Source organism: Poecilia formosa, unplaced genomic scaffold (genome assembly GCF_000485575.1).
Source record: "Poecilia formosa unplaced genomic scaffold, Poecilia_formosa-5.1.2 Scaffold370, whole genome shotgun sequence".
NCBI lineage: Eukaryota > Metazoa > Chordata > Actinopteri > Cyprinodontiformes > Poeciliidae > Poecilia > Poecilia formosa.
The window spans coordinates 202,381-222,195 of NW_006800309.1; the positions used below are offsets into that span (position 1 = coordinate 202,381).

At 38.3% G+C, this 19,815-nt stretch overlaps 1 protein-coding gene across 2 annotated transcripts in view; it reads right to left on the minus strand.

Moving 5' to 3' along the window:
* The window catches only part of sema3h (sema domain, immunoglobulin domain (Ig), short basic domain, secreted, (semaphorin) 3H), a 67,586-nt gene extending 50,569 nt beyond the window's left edge, over positions 1 to 17,017 (minus strand). The window contains exon 1 of one of the 2 annotated variants that reach the window (XM_016662373.1): positions 16,765 to 17,017. Coding sequence is in view for 1 of the 2 variants with exons in the window: in XM_007575131.2 (XP_007575193.1) it covers positions 11,847 to 11,961 (115 nt within the window). In the remaining variant the exon portion in view is untranslated. Of the gene's footprint in view, positions 1 to 11,846; positions 12,492 to 16,764 lie in introns of those variants that run through there. The other variant, XM_007575131.2, reaches the window with a different exon arrangement.
* Positions 17,018 to 19,815: the final 2,798 nt, after the last annotated feature.

Here is a 19,815-nt window from a genome sequence, read left to right on the forward strand (position 1 = left end):
TTGTTTCGGGGGTAAATTCTAGCAGATTCTTATCGTTTACTCAGCTTAAGGCAACATTAGAGTCTTCTGGCTTTTCCCATGAAGCACCACCAATTGGATTGACATTTAGATCAAGTTGTTTGAGAGAAATGTGAAGGTAAGTCATTCAGAGGTGAAATAGTCCCATTTGGTACTTTTACAGGTTTGGGGTTCTCACTTTTCCACCATGAAAAGTAGCCGTCTGCTGGAGGACATTTTGTACCAACCAGATGTCAACATGGAACCTTGGAAACGTTTCATCCAGTTTGACAAATGAACAGTTTCAGCAATTGTCTGAAATCAACTCCTGGTCTACTGCAAGGAACTGTAGCTTCAATAAGTTCCCAATAACATCACAGCACAAGGTAATTTTGAATTAATTTGGTTTGATAAGAAGTCGTCATTTCTTATGGTTTACAGGAATCAACAGGCCAAAACAGAGAGCAGACTGTAAGTCAAGGTAAGCAGGATATAATGTAAAATCAAAATAACATTTCATACAAATATGACCAAATAGAATACATGTCAACTAAATAATGAGATTTGAGCATCTTTATGATATAAAATGATTAATATATTGGTACAAAACTGAAGGAGGTTGGGACAAAAAGTCAGCTTGTGGGTCCAATATAGAGGTATGATTGACCCAAAGCTTCAACGAGCTTAAAGAGATCATTTTGATTTTTTTTAAGTGAAGTTATTATTAGCCAGAGTTCCCTCACCTGTTGTAAGAAGATGACAATAACCATAAATAAATAAGAGAATAAATCCTTGGAGTAGTGGAAGACACAAAAATTGGTCATCAGTTGTTTCCACTCCTCAGAAAAACTCAAAACGAAAATGTCAATGTAGTTGGATTTAAAGTGCAAGTGGGCTTAACTGCTGACTATTTCACAACACACCGTTGTTACATTTGATGCTGTGTTTTTTTTCAGCCAAACAACCTCCAGTTTCCTTTGTGAAGTTACGCTGGTTGAGTCTGTCAGCTGTATTAATCCTCCAGTCCTCTCTAGCTCTGCCAAGTATAGAGTAAACTCAGACTGTCAGCTGCACAGCATCAAAGATGGTATATTATCTGTCTCTCCAGGTCGTGTTGTTGCTTCAAAAATCCTGGCAGATTCACAATCAGCTGATGAAACTGACAGACCAGCTGTTAGCTTGAATTGTTTCGAGTGTTATTGTAATTTTCCAACAAACTCACATTGCTTTGACAGCTTTCTGCAACAGGTTTGGGAAGTATCATCAAAATGATCCAAGTTAAACTTTTAAAATAAATAATGGAAGCGGTTTTGGGATTAATTGCACTAAAGGTGATCTAAACTTGAACAAAATTTTATTCTACGTAACTGGATTTTTACTGACATTTGTTTAGAATTTGTGCTGCAAATGAACTGAATTGAATTGTATTGAACTGAAAAGCATGCTCAATTCATTCCTGTGGGTAAATGAGTCGGGAATGGCTTGTTATGCCACATTAGATTTTGATTCAGTGTGGCAATGTGTCTTTGTTCCTGCTGAACCTGATACTTTATGACTCTGTGGACCCGAGCCAATCGGTCCGGGCCGGCAACTCGCAGAAAAATCACTGCAGTGTTTTCTCCACAGAATTAGTTAATGCAGCACTTTCCTGGAGTTTCCAAATGTCTGCACTAAGGTAAAAAAAAAAAAAATAAATGTCTGCAGCTTTCAAATTGTCTCTGGCTTCTGCTTCTTGGCTGAACTTCAAAGCATTTAAAATGTAAAGAATTAGTTAGGAAAAGAGGCAATAAAATACCCCAACATTTTACAAATGGGCGCTTTCTGAAAATAGTAGCTGCCCTGTGAAGGTTAGTGGTAGTCGTGATGTCTGCAGTGATTTACAGTCGGCTTTGAGGGTCAGTTTTATGAAGAATCTGTGCTTTAAAGCCAAGCTAGATGATAAAGCTCCCCTATCTGTCACTCTACATCCTCTCATTTTTAAACAGGAAAAGGAAGTCCGACTTTCAGCCTTTTGTGGCACATGTCTGATCTCTCCATCACTGACAAAATAGAGAGGATCAGATTCTTGTGGTTTCTCTTTTTTTAGTACACAATCATGGGAACATCAGCACAGAAGCTATAAAAGGTTAAAAATTCTGGCAGACACTTTTCTGAAATCTCATTTCATGCCAGTGCTTCTTTAATCCATGTGATCCATCAAGCTACTTTCTGTTTTGTTATGGTTTTATTATACTGGGGGGGAGGGGAGCAGCACAGTAAACCCTTCAGTTTTCACATCAGGTCCTGCCTCCTTCAGACTGTACAGACAGATGCTTCTCCCCTTCTGCCCCCCTCTAATAGCTCACGCTGCGAGAGCGCATCTTCAGCAGAAAAATCACCTGCTGTTAGGCACATATGTGAAGAAAAACTGCGCAAAAAAAGGAAAAAAAAAACTTCTTCTGACTTTCCTGTCTTTTTAAGTAAAACCTAAATACCAAAAGCATGAACTAAAAACACACATTCCTACAGACACTTTGAAATGACCCTCAGAGTATTCGCTCCATCTCTGAACACACCCTCATATCCTGCGTCTCCATCTCGCTCTAATCTACAGCTAATGAGGTAAACTAATGGTCAGAGTGAGTCTGACGCTGCTGATCCCATCTGCTTCTGGTTTCTAGCAGGCCGACAAGTCAAGTGTGCCTTTGTGGATTAGAAACGCTAATGCTGCCGGGGTGAAAGGAATGCTGTGAGAAATATACGTCTGCAGGATGCTGAAGAGAGAGGCAATAAAACATATCTAGATTGTGTTACATTGGACTCTTTTTTTTTTGTATTTAGTTTTAATTCGGTCTTACTTTGCTTTAAAAGTAGCGCAGCATTGAATTCCTTTGGAAATTGTAAACAGCACTTGGATTACATGAGTACAACTTTTTCTCAATTTTCCCAAGTTTGAAAGAAATAATGATAAACACTAAAATCTCTGAGGGAAGCAGAAAGAAATACAGTGAAGTCGGGTCAGATTAGAGTAAATTAATACTTGGGGGAAATTGGTAGAAATTCGACATTGTGATTCTTCAATTACGGACCCCCCGGCTAAAGATGGCTTCAGATATTAGCGTCGGAAATTGTCCCAAGGGTGAATTTAGAGCATGTCCACTGTTGTCGGAGGTTGTTGCCAAAACAAGGTTTTAATTAGACCCCATTAACTGTCTCTATCCATAGAGGGGAGAAACCCACAAGCATTGAGTTTCTCATGAGTGTTTTCAAAGTTTTAATAACTACGTAAAGTTGAGCTGCAGGGATATTTAAAGAGTGCCTCCATCTATTGCAGAAAATTAAGCTTCAGATAGCAGCAGAGCAAAAGCAAAAAGTTTTTTTTTTCCCTACAAACAACACTTCTAGATATGCGACACTTTTTATTTTTGCCTATTTGCGATGCGAGCCACCAGTAAATTAGGACTCCTTCCAGACGACAGGGGCGCCTCTGCTTAAAAATATTCTGAAATGGAGGGTGAAGAATCAGCTGTCGTTTGACTTAACAGTGGCAAGTGATGTTACTGTCACCACTTGGGTTCCATTAAAATTAATAACAAAGAATATCCGGAGTGTGTGCTAGATGAACGTCCCAGTGAAATCTACATTTCAGCTGCATCCCCAGCCCACAGCCTGGAAAGCACTGGCCTAGATAGGAACAGATCTGAAAGAATGTATGAATAATAGAGTATCTCTTGATTTTAATACTGCTTTGAAAGATTTTGTGCTTTATTACTGAACTACACAAAGAAAACATGAGAGAAAGGTGAAGTTGTGGAAAGTTAGGGAGGATGTGTTACGTGCACCAGGCACTGGAACCTCCCTCATACGAGGGAAATATCATCATCGAGACTGAGGACATAAATAATAAATCTTATAGCAAATACACTGTCTAGTATATATATCCACACCCACTGAACTTTTTTTTCTGTTTTCTCTTTACAACAGCAAACTTTACTATATTTCACAGGGATTGTATGATTTTACGTCAGAAACCAAAACAAAAGTAGTAGAAAGTACGGGAATATGATGTGAATTAGTTTCCAGGCCACCTGGGTGAGTTAATACTTTGCTGAGGCATTTTACATCGTAAAACTTCACTTGTATTAGATCTGGACTTTGACTAGACCATTCTAACATGTTAATAAGATTTGAACTGAATTGATCCCCGCCAGCTCTCTCTGTAGGTTTAGGGTTGCTGTCCTGCTGTGACAAAACTTTGAGACTTTTAAAGCCTTTAGTAGATTTTCTCTCAGTTTTGGCCTCTGCTTATTTACAACTATATTCCCCATCAACTCTGATAAACTTTATGTTGAAGAACATCCTCACAGCATGATGCTGCCATCACTGTGTTTCACCTTGGGGATGGTGTGTTCAGAGTAATGTGCAGTGTTCAAGTTCGCCAAACTCAAAGGCCGGTGTCCTGCACCTGTTGTTTTTCTACTTTAACACATTTGAATTGATTAATAAAGTCATTAGTAGTTTTGTGTTGGTCCATCAGAATAAAATCCATTGAAAGTTTCAGTTGTAATGTGATCAAATGTGATAAATGTTATTAACAAACTGTGAATGCGGATGTACTGCAAAGCAATGTGTTTGTGCTGCTTTTCCTGCATTTTGCTGCTAACTGTGTTAGCTTAAGGCTGATTATACTCTCTAATTCAGGAAAACAAACATTTGCACAAAAAATTAAGATATTTGAGAACATATGGGAAATGCAGCTAATATATGTGACCACTGCGTCTATGTGTAACAAAACATAGACGGAAACAGAAAAACCCACATGTGCAAATATGCATCTTCACAGCTATGATTTAATGTACTCCATCTAAAACACCCAAACAACCTGCATGCTAATGCCATTCCCCTGACTTACATTAAAATGTGGATGTTTGTCCACAAAGAAACAGCGGGGGGAACTTTGCATAACCATTATAACTTGTCAGCAGCTTGGAGGTAAAATCTCTATTCATACCAAAAACAACTTACATGTACTCCCAATAATCTCCTGTGACTGATAAACATAAACGTCTCTGGCAAACCAATTCGTGAAGTGAATCCTGCATGAATAAAACATGACTGAGCCTCTGTGGGAGCTAATAGATTCAAGCTGACTTAATAAAGCAGGCATAGTTTTATTTTCTAACAGTGCAGAAGATTTTATTGCCATGAATTTAAAAGGAGGTGCCAGTGATGATGGAATATTTATATGCATTCGCCGACAAGAGGCACATATAAAACATTTGCATCCTTTTATTTTGCATGCATAAAAACAAGTCTTAAGTAAGCTTGCTAGTGTTTAAAAGTAAAAATGTTTTTTTTCCTCTGTGTGCAACAGCAGTCTCTTGCGTGGACAAAGGACATGTTTCACAAAACATTTTGCATTAAAATGCCTCTTTTGTCAGAGTGTGTGTGTGTGTGTGTGTGTGTGTGTGTGTGTGTGTGAGTGAGGTAGAGATAGTCTTATTACACAGGAGTTGGTGTGTGTTAGCCTACAGGTTTGGTTTTGTTATTAAAAGACAGATGACGGTGTGGTGCAGGAGATAATCAGAAAATGATTCAGGTATTTTGATCTTTCTTTCTGTCCAGTTTAGTGGAGCTCTGTTTGAAGATACGAAGACCTTTTAGTGAAGCATGAGCTTTCTATTTAACCTTATTTTTGTTTGGGTTTTGGATAGTTCCTTTCTGTCCACACAGACCTGCAACTTTGTATAACGCAAATATTATTTATTCAGGATTTCATTTGGTAAAAGAACCACCACTATGCATAGGTTGATTAAATTTAAGGCCAAATCATCTTATTTATGCATGAATTGAACCTGAATTCATGTACTGTGGTTCTGATTGTGTTCTAGCATGGCTAATAGCAAACTCAGTGGCCTCTTAACAGACAAAACAATAATTTTGGACATTTTATCAGCAGCTCTATACACAAAGGACAAGGTAGATCCACCTTGTCCTTTGTGCAAGAGGAAAAGAGTGGCTGTTCCTTTGGCTTATGTATCCAAGTAGATGCACTTCAGTGGCCTCATGGGTATGGTACTGGATTCCTAAGCCATGGTTGTGGATCTGAGTCTCAACTAATATGTTTTAACAGTTTTCTTAACTTGTGCCAATTGATTAGTAAAAGTAGATAAAAGACTAAACTCCGAGTTGGAACCAGCTCATGGAGTTGATAAAGTCATATCCACGTTTCCCAGCTCTAGATTGCTTAGTCCCACCTGGTATAGTTTATCTCCATTTGTCAAAATTAATCTAGAGGAAGACAAGCTACAGATTGTTAGTGCTGCTCAGTGTTTCTTAACTGCTTTAGCACAACCAAGATGTTTCATTTACTAAAAGATGATAGTTTAACATACTGACTTCCATCATCGTTCCACGATTTTGCTTTAAGAGCTACATAGGTTGTTTATCTGGACTCTGCTGCTATTCAGAAGTTACACAAGTTTGGAATAGTGATCCATGCATTTAATTTAAAGCTCTTTTTAAACACATCAAGCAAGAGAACAATATCAGCCACATTATCAACAGTGACATGTACTGAGGGTCGGTACTGCACGGTGCTAGACTAAGAGTTGATTATGAAGGGTGAATGGATTAGACCTCTGCCGGCAACTGATTGTTCTTACAGTTTATAAGTCTGAATGCCCAACCCCCTCAGTCATTAAAAGAAGCATCGTTGCTGGTCAATGCTTCTTGTACTCTTGTGACCTTCTAGGCCTTGGGCTCGTAAACCATGATTGGGGTTCAATTCCCATCTGGGGTAACAAATAGAACACACTAAAATATTCATTTGCCTAAAGGTCAATTGACTTAATGTTCTTCCTGTTTAATACACAAAAGAAATGTTAGTAACATCATCCACAGAGCCTTTTTTGGGTAGATCCTCCGGCTTGAAGCAACTGAAGCATTTATAAAAGACACTACAGAGGCAGAGTCTACCTACCATGTAACGTTTTTAAGTCAACCAAGACAAAGATTGAGCTTTAAGAGGAGTCAATGAGGATTTCAAACGTATCCATACCATACCAACTGATAAGCATGGTAATAAAAGCAGCATGCTGAGGGCCTGTTTTACTGAAAATGCATTGCACAGAGTGGGTGAAATAATAAAGGAGAAAAAGCCCAAAATTATTCAAGTTTTGGGTTACTCTTTAATTCATTACTGCACTTAAATTCTTCCTCAAATCAACAACTAGCTAAATCTTAAAATGGCAAAATCTTTATACTGAGTGAAATTTGGTGGATTATGGTAAAAAAATAAAAATACTGTTCAGTGCCAGACAGCAACATTTTTAAAGAAGCTCCAGCATTTCTGAAAAGAAGAGAACGGATAAAAGATCCAAGTCGTTTTATGGTAGGAGCTTTATGATGGCCACAAAAAGCAAGTGGTTTCCCTGCAACTTGCTAGTGGCCCTCAGAGAAAGCCCTGCATGTGCACCCAAACTTCATCGCCCGTTTTTAAAATTCATTGAAGTTGCAAGTATTAGTATGGCATGACATGTTTTATTGCACTCAAATACATAAAATTGGTTGGCAGATTTACGCTTTTTCATCTTTTTTAATCATCCCTTGGCGTTCAGTCACTTGCTTTTTCTTGCGTTACTCTATCGTTATTATACAGCTTCCACACTCACTTAAATTACAGGGCTTTGCTTACTTTTTGCTTCGTAAATCTTTATAGGACACAATTTATTTCTCCAAAGCAGTGAAATCCTTCATTTAAATGTCAGACTTCACTGTTTTGTTCCTCAATTAGTCTCCTACTACGAGTCCCACGGATAAAGGAAAATCCCACTGTACGCAGCCTGTTTGAGCTGCCAAACAACGTCAGAGTCAAAGTGTTTGAGTGGAGCTCAAATCCTTCTCTAATTACAGCAATTCCCTTCTGAAAAATCTCCATCCTCTCTGAGTGAAAGCTACATTGCAGGAAAGACCACAGTGTAGAATGTCCCGCGGAGAGAAAGAAAGAGCACATGCGGAAACACATAGACACACAGAATGACGGACATCACAGTTCTTTCATCCATCACACTTTTTTTTCTTTTTTGCTCTCTGTTCAAAGACAGACATATTGGCCATTGTAGATATAGGACACACACAAATCTGTGCTGTTCAAAGACAGAAGGATTTGCCTCAGTGGAGCACAAAACAAAGACAGGAGTGAGCGCTCATCCTGAAAGCGAAGCAGCTTTCGTTTATGGACGTATATAGAAGCTTTTATCATAACGAATCTTTACCCATATCCAACCAGACTAATGGGATGTACAGGAACACGTGACTTACATCCTTCACACCTACACACACACACACACACACACACACACACACACACACACACACACACACACACACACAGCTACAGTGCAGAGAAAAGGATTTACCCCAGTAAAGGTTCCTTCTTTTCTGGTTTTTCTGTCACAATGGAATGTTTCAGATAATCAAGCAAATTTTAATATCAAAAATAACTTGAATAAATGCAAAAGTCTGTTTGCAAATTATGATTTACATAATTACTGGGGAAAAGGCTACCCAAATCAATACTATGTGAAAAGGCTGCAGGTCACTGCTAGACCTGCAGCATCACAACAACACCTTAAGCAAACCTGTCCCAACACAAAGCAGGCTAAAATATTTCAAAATCCAAAATGTTGGTTCCCAATCTAAAGAAATTTAAGAATGGATGGAAAAACAAAGTTACTGACAAGTCTAGAAAGCAAAGTTGGACCTATTGGATGGACAGTAATCCTTTACATCCACAGCAAAACTAGAACAGCATTTCAGAAAGCAGAAGATCAGCTAAAACAGGGTGATGGTGGTGAGGGCCGTTTGCTGCTTTGGGATCTGGAAACTTTCTGTGTGTTCATGGTGCTGCAACCAATGATACCCCACTGGAAACTTGCAGCTACAATCTTGGTTTAGGAAACTTTGTTGTTCTGATGACACAGCCTTTGCAGCAGAAAAGTTGCTTTGAATAGTTGTTTTTTTTCCCCCATTGTGTTTACTTTTACTCTTTATGTGTTAATAAAATGGGTTTGAGAATGTAGAACATTCAAGTGTAGTAAAAACTGAAAAAAAAAAACAAATTAAGGGTGCAAATACTTTTCAGAAGAAGATACTTCAGCAAATCCCACTCATGTCCCATTGGACAGATTCCCACTTGAGAAAATCAAACAAATCCCTCCGTCTTCCTTTCTTTTGTCTTTTCCAGGTTATGTTTGTTTAGCCTCAGCTTATTTACAACACAGACACTTTGAGCTTCAGCTTATGCAAGAAGATGTAATCAGCTGCTTTCTCACACCACATGATTAGAGGAGGCCGAGTTTACCTAGGTTTAACTGAGGGCTCGGATGCTTCGGCAATCCTTTTAATTTGTAGGAGATTCATCGTAACAAGAACTAAGAGGCCAAAACCTAAATCCTGTTTTAATTACAAGCAGATCTTTGCTTTCTCATTACTTGCGACCGTCACGATTGTTGCTGGCGAACAACAAATCACCCTGAATGGGTCACAGTGTTAAGCCCCACCCTGTTTGGTGAAGCTTAATGCCTCAAGACGATTCCAAGAGCATCGAATCCACCCTCTGTCACAGAGACATCGTGCTGAAATCCTCCCATCCTCCAGTGAGGCAACCCAATCCCACTGCCGCTCCCACAAGGTTAACACATACAGCTTAACTACTGACAGCTGATGCAGCACCTCTAGAAATCCGTGATGTTTAAAATCCATGAATCATCAACTTTTTATTGCTGAGTCTAAGCTCTGGTTCATCGTTCATCAGTGTGTGTTTATTCGGTCTTTTTGTAAAGTGAATGGAGAGAAGAAACAGGGGAAATAAAACAAACGCTCTGCAGTTCTTAGCCAATAAATAGCTAACATTTCATTGACTTCCTGCCATCCGTTCTCATTTATCACAAGGCTGTTAAATCCATCGACAAGGTTTTCCAACATCTACCACATGGATCTCACTATGGTTACCAGATCCGTCCACAGGGCCAAGAAATAACTAGTTTGGTTGGGATCTGAAACTGGGATTTGTGCCATCTGACGATCACAAGCACTTCCAAATCCGCAGCAGGGGCTGATGCCGACAATGAGTCAATTTATGACAGGGAGGATGTTCTTGGTTGTGAAAGTAATACGCCAACAAATATTTCAAAGATGTTGGCAAAAGACCAAGAGGAAATAAATTTAAAAGCAATAAAATGATTCCCCATTGGAAACTTGCAGCTACAATCTTGGTTTAGGAAAACTTTGTTGTTCTGATGACACAAAAAATATCTGCAACTAAAGGATAAATGTCCTTTCTGTTTGTGCGTTTTTTAATAATACCGTGTGACAGAAACAGATTGTTTGCCAAGAAACTGGCAAACAAAAGGCAGATAGGAAATGTGGCCGTCTCCCATGGGACACCATGATGCGAGAAGCTGGGTGACTTGCATTCACGTTAAGTAATTTCCTATAATCTACTGATTTTTTTATATGGCAAGGAAAAGTGATTGTATGACTCTGAAACAGGAAATATACCAGCAAAAGGCAGATTAAAGCTTTTAATAAGCTACATCTGGGGTTATTATCGTCTATATTTCATAGGGTCAATCAACACAAACAGGGATCAGAACAGATTTAAATGGAATCATGGTGTAATACCAAGTTTTTGTAAAATGAAAGTATCTGCAACATTTGAGAATTGTTACGACTCTTTAATTCATAAAAATACTTGACTAAAAAAATGTTCAGATATCCCATACACAGCATCAGGACAATTTTAATTGAGATAACATTGTAAAAAAAAACTTGCTATAGAAATATCAAATGCATTAAACCAACATTGCCCTGACACTTTTCTTTAAAATGCAAAATGTCTCTAATACTCCATAAGCTACAGCACCTCAAGAGTTAAAGATATACATCTGTTGTTGCCATTAAGGGCAGTAGGGGTCCATCAAACTGGCTAAATGTGTTGTCAATATGCAGAATATGAATGCCTAGCAACTTAAATATAATATTTTATCCAACATTTCATCCACATGAACTGCAATTTTCACACTCATAATTTACAATGATGATTATGATTTAATAGACTGTGCAGCTTCCCATATAGGTATGAAATGGTTTGTTTATAAAATGGATGAAGGAAGAGACAAATTGACAACTTATGGGCATTAAATCAGGCTGTAAACTAGCAAACTGACTCAAAGCTAAAGCCATTCAGTTTGTTTATTTCGTTTACTTAGCTTAGCCAAGCTGGTGCATAAATGAGCAATAAAATCATTACCAAGCCTGCAATAGTAATCAGTGAAGTCACAGAATCCAAGGTTAACCTTAAACTAGTGCATCAAAAGCTTGGTTTATTCAGCTTAACCCATTTCCTCATTCATTTTTTCACCTACAAAATGGTTTGACTACTATTTCATTATGAGCTTTGCTTCTCCCCTATATTAGTTTTATTTCAGTTTTCCAACAGCAATGAGAGCAACCTTACAAAATACAAAATAAACCAAAAAGCATGTATGAAAAGGGTAAGAGGTTTTCTCTCATTGCATCTCAAAGCTCTTAAAGTCATCAAGTGGCAACAATTCACAAGTCTAGAGAGACCTTGTGTTGAGAGAAGGTGTGGTGATGAGGACCTCAGACACATTTTCATTCTGAGACCAGACATTAGCTAATAATTTAATAATACAAAACAGAAAGAAAATCAAGAAGTGATTTCTCTACTACCTAATCAACAGGAGATTAAAAAACAAAGGATGAAAGAAGAGTGAAAGTAACAAATAGTGTCTGGATATAAAACAGTCAGATCACAAAAACTCTGAGCACATGTTTCCTCTTACCGGAGTGTGTAAACTGCAGCCTTGGTTGAGCTGCTCGCCACGCTCCCGTCAGAGCGCCTCCGAGGTGGGCCAGCAGGACCGCTGTCAGCAGCCAACACATCTTCCTCCTCATCATGCGCACTGAGCGGTAAACCTGACAGATTCAGACAACTCACTCAGCTCCAGAGTCTCCTTCCTGAACCAAGTCCTGCACTCTAACACCACTAACACGCCTCACAAAATAAAACAAAGTTTGAATCTGCAAGGAGTTCAAGTCTCTAAGAAGCCAAATCCAAAAACAGTTTTTTTTAACAGTCCAAGTGTGTCCGCCTCTCCTCCATCCAGATCCATAAAATAATTCCCTCCTTCTACGAGCGTCACCCACAGCCCGTCTGCGTGTTTGTGAGTTTACATGCGCGTGTGGGCTTCAGAGATGAAGAGGAGAATGTATTCCAAGAAAAGGCTGAGGCGTCTCTCCGCTGCCTCCTCGCAGCTTGACAGCTCTCTGCTGTTCATGTGTTGCCCCAGCTCCCCTCTGCATGTGCTTTTTCTCTTTCTCTCTGTGGAAGGCGGAGAATGAAGAGATCCCAGATCTTCGTGACCACCCAGCATACACACACACACACACACACACCCACACCCACACGCATACGCGCACCCACGCAAACACACACACACACACAAATGTGGACAAGCTTGGCTATTCAGTGTTCTGGGAAAACCTAGTTGAAGTGGAAATGAGACAGACAAATCAGTTTTCATCATTATTCACGTCTTCTCCACTGCTTTTTTTTCCAAACCCCCCAACCTCTTGCTTGTAATATTGTTTTCTCCTCGGTGTGTTATTTATTGTAAGGTGTATAAATCTAATAGCTTGGAATGAGACACCAAGATTGATTTAGAGAAGCAAAACAAGACAAATTCAGTTAACTCTAAGTTTGTTTCATGGATGCGGCTCCGTCAGACACAACAGAGTTGTGTGCAGCGTTCTTTGCCCTCATGGGAAGCGGAAGAGAATTGCTGCCTCAACATCACTGTTGGTTTGCGAGTTTTTAAGTAAAGCTGAAACAAAACTCAGGAGTTGCTTTGTAATTACAGCAGAAAACCTGCAGTGCAAAATCTCCGGACCTTTTCTAAAACAACCCTCCTTTCTTTCAGCTCCCCACTATGTTTCTCATTATTTCCTTCCACTCCTAGCCCACATGCATTCATTAAAACTTCTCTCTGTTTCTCTTGTTTTCTTTAGATACCAGCTCACTGGGGTACGTGTGTGCGGGCTGAATTTTTCACCAGCTGAAGTTCAATTACAGGCTAGTGGGGACAATTTATTCGCTCCCCGGAATAAATAATGAATTTAGGTTGCGTGCAAATGAAGTCGATGCCCCCTCTGAGGATTTGGGGGATTTGTGAATGATTTATTTTGCAGGGTTGTTTTTTACTGGGTAATTAGAGCAGTTCCCCCCAACCAATGAAACTATTTAAATATGTGATTAATACAATTACTGTCACTTAATCTTATGTTTTTATACCTTAGTTGACATTTCAGTTTGCTTTAAATAAGTGGGACTTAATCTGCTTGTTAATGAAACAATCAAATTGGTATAGAGAGAAATTTGCCGCCATGTTGTCGTACAGAATAACTAACGCTCCCCTTGGGAAGACGCTCGCTGCTTTAAAAGTGACCTCTAGGATGTTTCTGCAGCTGCTTGCTTTGGTAATTAAGATTAAATGATTGTGTTTGCAGTAATGAGGAAAAACCTCAATTACAGTTCAGTTAAAGTCAATCGTCTGTTTGAGAGGTTGGCGTAGTTTTGTATAATTTACAGAGTTGCTGTTATCTGTGCAAAACCAGCTAATGATTCTAGGATTGCTCAAAAATTCCCAGTCCCCAGATAAAACAAAAATAAAACACATAAATTAATTATGAAGCGATGTGTTCTGTTTCCAAGGTTTTTATAAAACTTTCAACTGTTGCTGATATGAGACAATCTGATTTATCTTAAAAAAAAAAAAAAAAAACTAATAAAAACTGTGCTGAAACGACTTTTTTTGCCATAAGAAGTCATCCATTATTTATAATAAGGGCATAGATGACTTCTCACAGTCTGTGTGTCATTTCCAACAAAGCAGTTCTGGTACTAAACCAGGGCTGGTGCCTCAACCAGTTATTAACTGGTTTTATAAGAAAGCTAGATTGGTTTACCACAACCAGAGAGCCAACTCAGAGCCACGTCACTGTGTCACCAAAAACGTCTGAGGCAGTAAATGTTTCATCCTCCCTCTGCCTTGAAGGTCCATGAAAATAGTTTAACTACACAAAACCTCTTAAGTATCTAAGTACTGCTCCAACAGACGCCAGTGAACCCTAATGCCACCATCCTGCTTTATTAACACAGCTTTAAATAGCACAAAATGTGGGTAAATGCTTTAAAATTATTTGTCACATAATCCCGGTTCTGACCTGCACCAGCAGCAGTGGAAACGGGAGTAAAACACAATGTTACCATTTAAGAGATTTATTAATAACACCCAGAGACAACAAAAGACTGGCAGAGTTCAAGAACTGAGATGTTTGTGATATTTATGGATTGACGGGAAATTATCTGCTGTAAGCTCAACGCATACTCCATGCATGAATGTAAAGCTAATTTAATTTTCTTTTCATGCCTCAGAGTTTTTACATCCAACTTAATACAGACTGAAAACAAACTGAAAATCACTTGTGCTGTAATTCTTTCAGCCTGTTTATCTGCTGTCCCGGTAAAAAAAACAGCCCCTTGTTCTATTCTTTGTTTCGTACAGAGAGTATGTACCATCACAAAAACTGGACCGTCGTTTATTGAGAAACAACTACCTGATAGAGATGCAGACTCTGCTGAAGCTTTGAATTTTGTTTCCCACAGCCTGAGTGAAGCGCAGACATGTTTTGGAAAATCAAACCTCCTTAAAAACTAGCTTGTTAAAACACTTTTACTGGTGAATTGAATCTTCTTCCCTCAGTAACAGCGTCCACCCTGAAAGAGTGTTGTTACCGGGATCTGGCCGTGCTCAGGAACAGTGGGTTCACTGATCAAGAAAAGACCGACTGGCTGGTCACCGTTCAGAACCGATCAAGCTGAAATTAACTGATCTGGTCAGCAGCTGAATTCTCTGCGCAGCTATAATTTATGGTGGTGCTGAGTGCTAAAATCAAACTGCACACTTTCCCAAACCTTTGCAGACCATGCAGGAACTTTGCACCTGTTCATAAAAGCCAGGAACATCTTCTCAGTCAATGCAGGTAATGCCTTGTTCAAAAACTTCTTGTTCTTCTAGTTTGTTGGTGCTTTCTGAACTATTCTGAGGAGAGATGTGCAATAATGCAAATGTATGGCATTTTTAGAAACACTGGTTTAAAAAAATAAAATAAATAAATAAATAAATAAATAAACACTCTGTGTGACGTTCCTCTTTGTGAAACGGCCCTAACACACAGACAGAGATCTCCTAAACTCACAGGCCATTAACAGGGGATAATTTGAAGCTCGATGCCAACATCATCAGTCGGCTTGTTAATTACAATAAATGAATGTCCAGTGAGCACGGACAAAAAGCTTCTGGTTCTGGGCAAACAAGTGACCTAAATTAGTCAATTAGCATTTGAGCTCTAGCTTTTGCTCCCGTTGTGGCAAGTCTCAGATCCCGCCGTTGCTTTTTTCTTAGAACCACATAAACATACGCACTCACTCCCACTAGCTCATGTAGATTCCCTGTGTCTCCTGCATAAAGGGAGAATGGAGCAGTTAATGAGTACGCAATGCCATCTTGTTCTGTTTGTTTTCTGACCTAACATGACCAATTCACAGTTGTCAATTACTGGCACAATGGTTCTTTATGGAAAATATCTCTATTAGTAATATGCTTGATGTTTTAGTTGATTAATATGCAATTGCTAAATCCAACTAAACTTAAAAGTTGCAAATTAAAAAAAAAAGTCCATAATTTTTATTTTCCACTCTATGCATAAAGTTGTTACAGAACTAGAGAGCCCTTCAGTGACATCCTGCATGCAAAAAATTGCATTACCACAGATCCTTCCTCCCAGGACCAGTGAGGTGTTATAATCTCAACAAACTCAATAAGTGTTGACGTCCCTGCTGCCGTTTGCAGATTTCCCATGTCTTGTAAATTGTTGTTTTGATGCACAATCATGTTCAATTCTATTCTACATCTATTATGTAAACAGAGGCCCCAAGCCCTGCTCTTTACTGTTTTTCTTATATTATAGGTGCTTCCCTCCATCTGCGCACCTGGCCTAAATGTGATTAACAATAACGGACTTCTACAGAAGTTGGGGGCATAATATTGAGATAATGTAATCATTTGACGCAGGTGGGCTGGAGTGGGAAACATCTAAAACACGCAGGACATTGGGCATTGGGTTGGGGACCACTGATGCACATGATTTAGTTGTTTTTGTAACACTGGGTAATATTAACATTATTGCACGATGATAGATTTCAGCAGCTGAGCAGCTCACTCTTGGTCTCTGAATATCTTCTTTGTGCTGTGCCATATATTTAAACAGGGGGCCAACAATGGATGGTAGGCAGGCCAATCAACCGCAGACAGAGTGGGTCTATGAAGCAATGCTTTTTTGAGTTATGCCGCACTGAATCTGACTACAGCTACAAAACGACAGAAAGACGCCACATTTAGAGTAGCATTTGTCTATTCAAAGCTTACAAAGTCTGCCAAAAACAAATATGGATATGCATGAGTGATTCCTTCGTGCATTTGCAAGTTACCCATGGTAACTGATGCACCCCCATCACAACACAGATGCTCGTTTTAGCACCTTTTTCCGATGGAAGCCTGGATGGTCTTTCTCATCATGGCTACATACATTCAAATGTTAGTTTTTTCCCACAAACAAACCAATACTGAAATATGGACCTACCGACTTATTTACGCGCCTCAAATGAACTTGTCTGTGATCGACAGATGTCTGGAGTTTGTTTGTAGAGATTGATATATCTTTTTCTCTTCTGGTATCTGTTGAGATATTATTTGCACAAATGAATGTTTTTCAGATTAAATTCTTTGTTGCATATTACTTATTTTCCAGACCCAAACAAGCATTTAAAGCATAATTACAATGGTTTGCTGCAAACAATAGCAGATAAATCTGCAGCAGACCAGCTTTAAATATGAAACCTCTAAAACAACAGAGTATGGAAGGGGGACTTGGTAGATGGATGGATTTATTCAAATTTTTTTCTTCCATAGAAACCTTGTAACTACACATTCTTAACAATTTACCTGTAAAATATGACTAGATATATTAGGATTGCAAGTTTTCTCATAAGACACTAGCAATAGAGACAGTACACTTTGTCCTACTAGTGTCTCATAATATTTTCAATCGAGTCTTCTAATATTTTCATATGAGGGGAACCTTTCAAAATACGTGCTAACTTTATGAAAGAAAATGATTGCCTTAACAGCGCAATAAAAGGTATCCTACAGAGCTACATAATAACAGCGGGGCTATTTGCTAAACTGAGATATTGTGATAGACACATTTTGTTAGCAAAAACATTAGCTACAAGTTAAGTAAGTCATATAAATTCATAACCTTACTAGTTTCGAGTCGTTCTCAACTGAAGCCATGAGACAGTGCTGCCATCTAACGCTAATTAGAACCGCTACACTCAGCCATTCTGATTCAATGAGATCTCGCGATACTGGAACATTTACGTTTGAAGCGTCACATTGCTGGTTTCTTTAATTTTTGAAATAAAAATATCAAAGAAAACTACAAAGTCTGAAATAAAGACTGTTTACAAAGTGAAATTAAAGAAGAGCAGGAAGTGTTATTTCTAAATAATTTTAAAAAATATAGATAGATGTTTGTGAAGCCCGGCTTTATTTGTATTGTAATTAGATATTTCCACCGCTGGAGGTCAGTATGAGACGGTTTTCATTTCAGTGGCAAGGAGACGAGTGTATTTTTTCTGCGAATATATTTTCCGGTCTAAGTTACAGTTTTTGCCGCCTTACATTTGACCTTTTGCATGGTACTTTTAATATCATGTAAATTCTTGTGAATTTTAAAATACTGTAAACCAAAAGAGCCCAATTAAAGTAAATATTTCAACGCAATTTAGTTATTGTTTTGCGTGCTGTGAGGTTATAGTTTAGTTTTTATGTAGCTGTGTGACACTATGAATTTAATACTTTTTCTTTCTGTGGAACATGTGCATCTGTAATAAAATTAACAAAAACACTAATGATTCCACAACTTTGAATAAAACCTAACTGAGCTTAATGCAGGGTCATTCAGAGATACAATGTGGATGTACAACTGTACGTCAGGATGCACAAAATAATGTGACAGGTGGGTTCTTCAACACTAACAAATAACTGGCTTGCATTGTTCCGTCTCGAAATCAAAACATCTATTTTTTGCATTATAATGAATATTAAATTTTCAACCATAAAACCAGACCCTCAATAACAGTTGAAGGTTTAACATTATAGGGAGAAAATCAGTAAATCTATGCATAAAATCATTATTATATGGTAATAAAAACGATACATCAGTTTACAATCATGTTACAACTTTGATACTAAATAATTAAGAAAAAATAATGACTGTCTCATCCAATTTCCCAAATTAAAAGGGGTAGACACACAGTTAAAAAAAAAAAATAATAATAATAATCAAAGTTTTATGTGGCTTTTTTTTTTCAATAGATATTTCGGAGAGGGTGGAGTGGGTATTTTGGAGGAATGGGAATTTTTTTGAACGCCGTCCGCGCTCCCGCTGTGATGTGTTGGAACCTTTTGTTCGGGAGCGCGACTGACGAGGGCGCGCTTTCGAGGCTAACCGGTAGTTCTTAGTTTAGAGAAGCAAAACGAATGTGAAGAAAAGTCTCACCACAGTCTAGCGAAAATGCACAGATTGAAATTTTGTTTTTGTTTTATGATCATTTAGAATATATGTTATGTGGGTGGGTGAACTTATCCAACGTCAGGAGCTGAGACAGATGAGTCACTACTTCTAGAGTTTCCGTGCGGGATACCTAAAAATAAAAGTTTGGTAACAACAGAGTGGTTGGGTGTTGCTGATGATTCAAAACGCTGGGCAATCCCTGTCACAGTCTCTGTCCGAAACCATAACAAAACAATTCTTGCCAGACAGAGGACAGAAAAGCCAGTCCTGCTGGTCGAAAGTCAGAATCAAAGATTCTCTATTGTAAAGATGACTACCTTCAGACTTGAGGCTTCAAACTCAGCTCGCTTTTGATTCTATTCTTCAAATTTTAAAATAAATAACACATTTATTGCTCAAACCCCAGGCTTTGTGTCAACAAGCTTTGCTGTGGTATTCTACTTTCTGATTTATTTCATTTATTTAATTTTTACAATCGATATGTCTTGAAGCAGGGACCTTAAAACACACACTCTCTTAGGGCTACTATGAAATATGTTTGTATAACAAGATGTTGAGAGGAAAGAATAAACATGGAATCTAAAACTAAATTCTGAGCTGGACTGTAACCGAAAAGGACTGTATTGGGTTCAAATGAACCAGATTATTTGGACGTGTTTATCCTGTTTATGTGTGAAAGTGTTCTTTTTTATAAGCTTCTTCTTGATATCTAAATAATGTTTTAAAAAAACAAATATTTATTTTATTTAATTCATTCCATTTGACACAAGAAAGGGGACAATTATTTTTTCAGAATTAAAGTCAAAAAGTAATCGTAGAAATCTTTTAGAAGAAAACTTATTTTTGATCAAAGAATGGCATTAATTAAATGGGTTGCGGTGGGGGGGAAGGGTCTAAAATAAATCTTTAGGATGTAAATCACAAGATGTAATGTCATTTGTACTTCAGAAAAGTGTCAGAGTGAGACGCTTGTCTTCTGTTTCTTGTTCCCTCTTTGGCTGGATGTATCACTTCAGTTAATAGGCTCTTATGTAACCGCCCCCTCACTCCTTC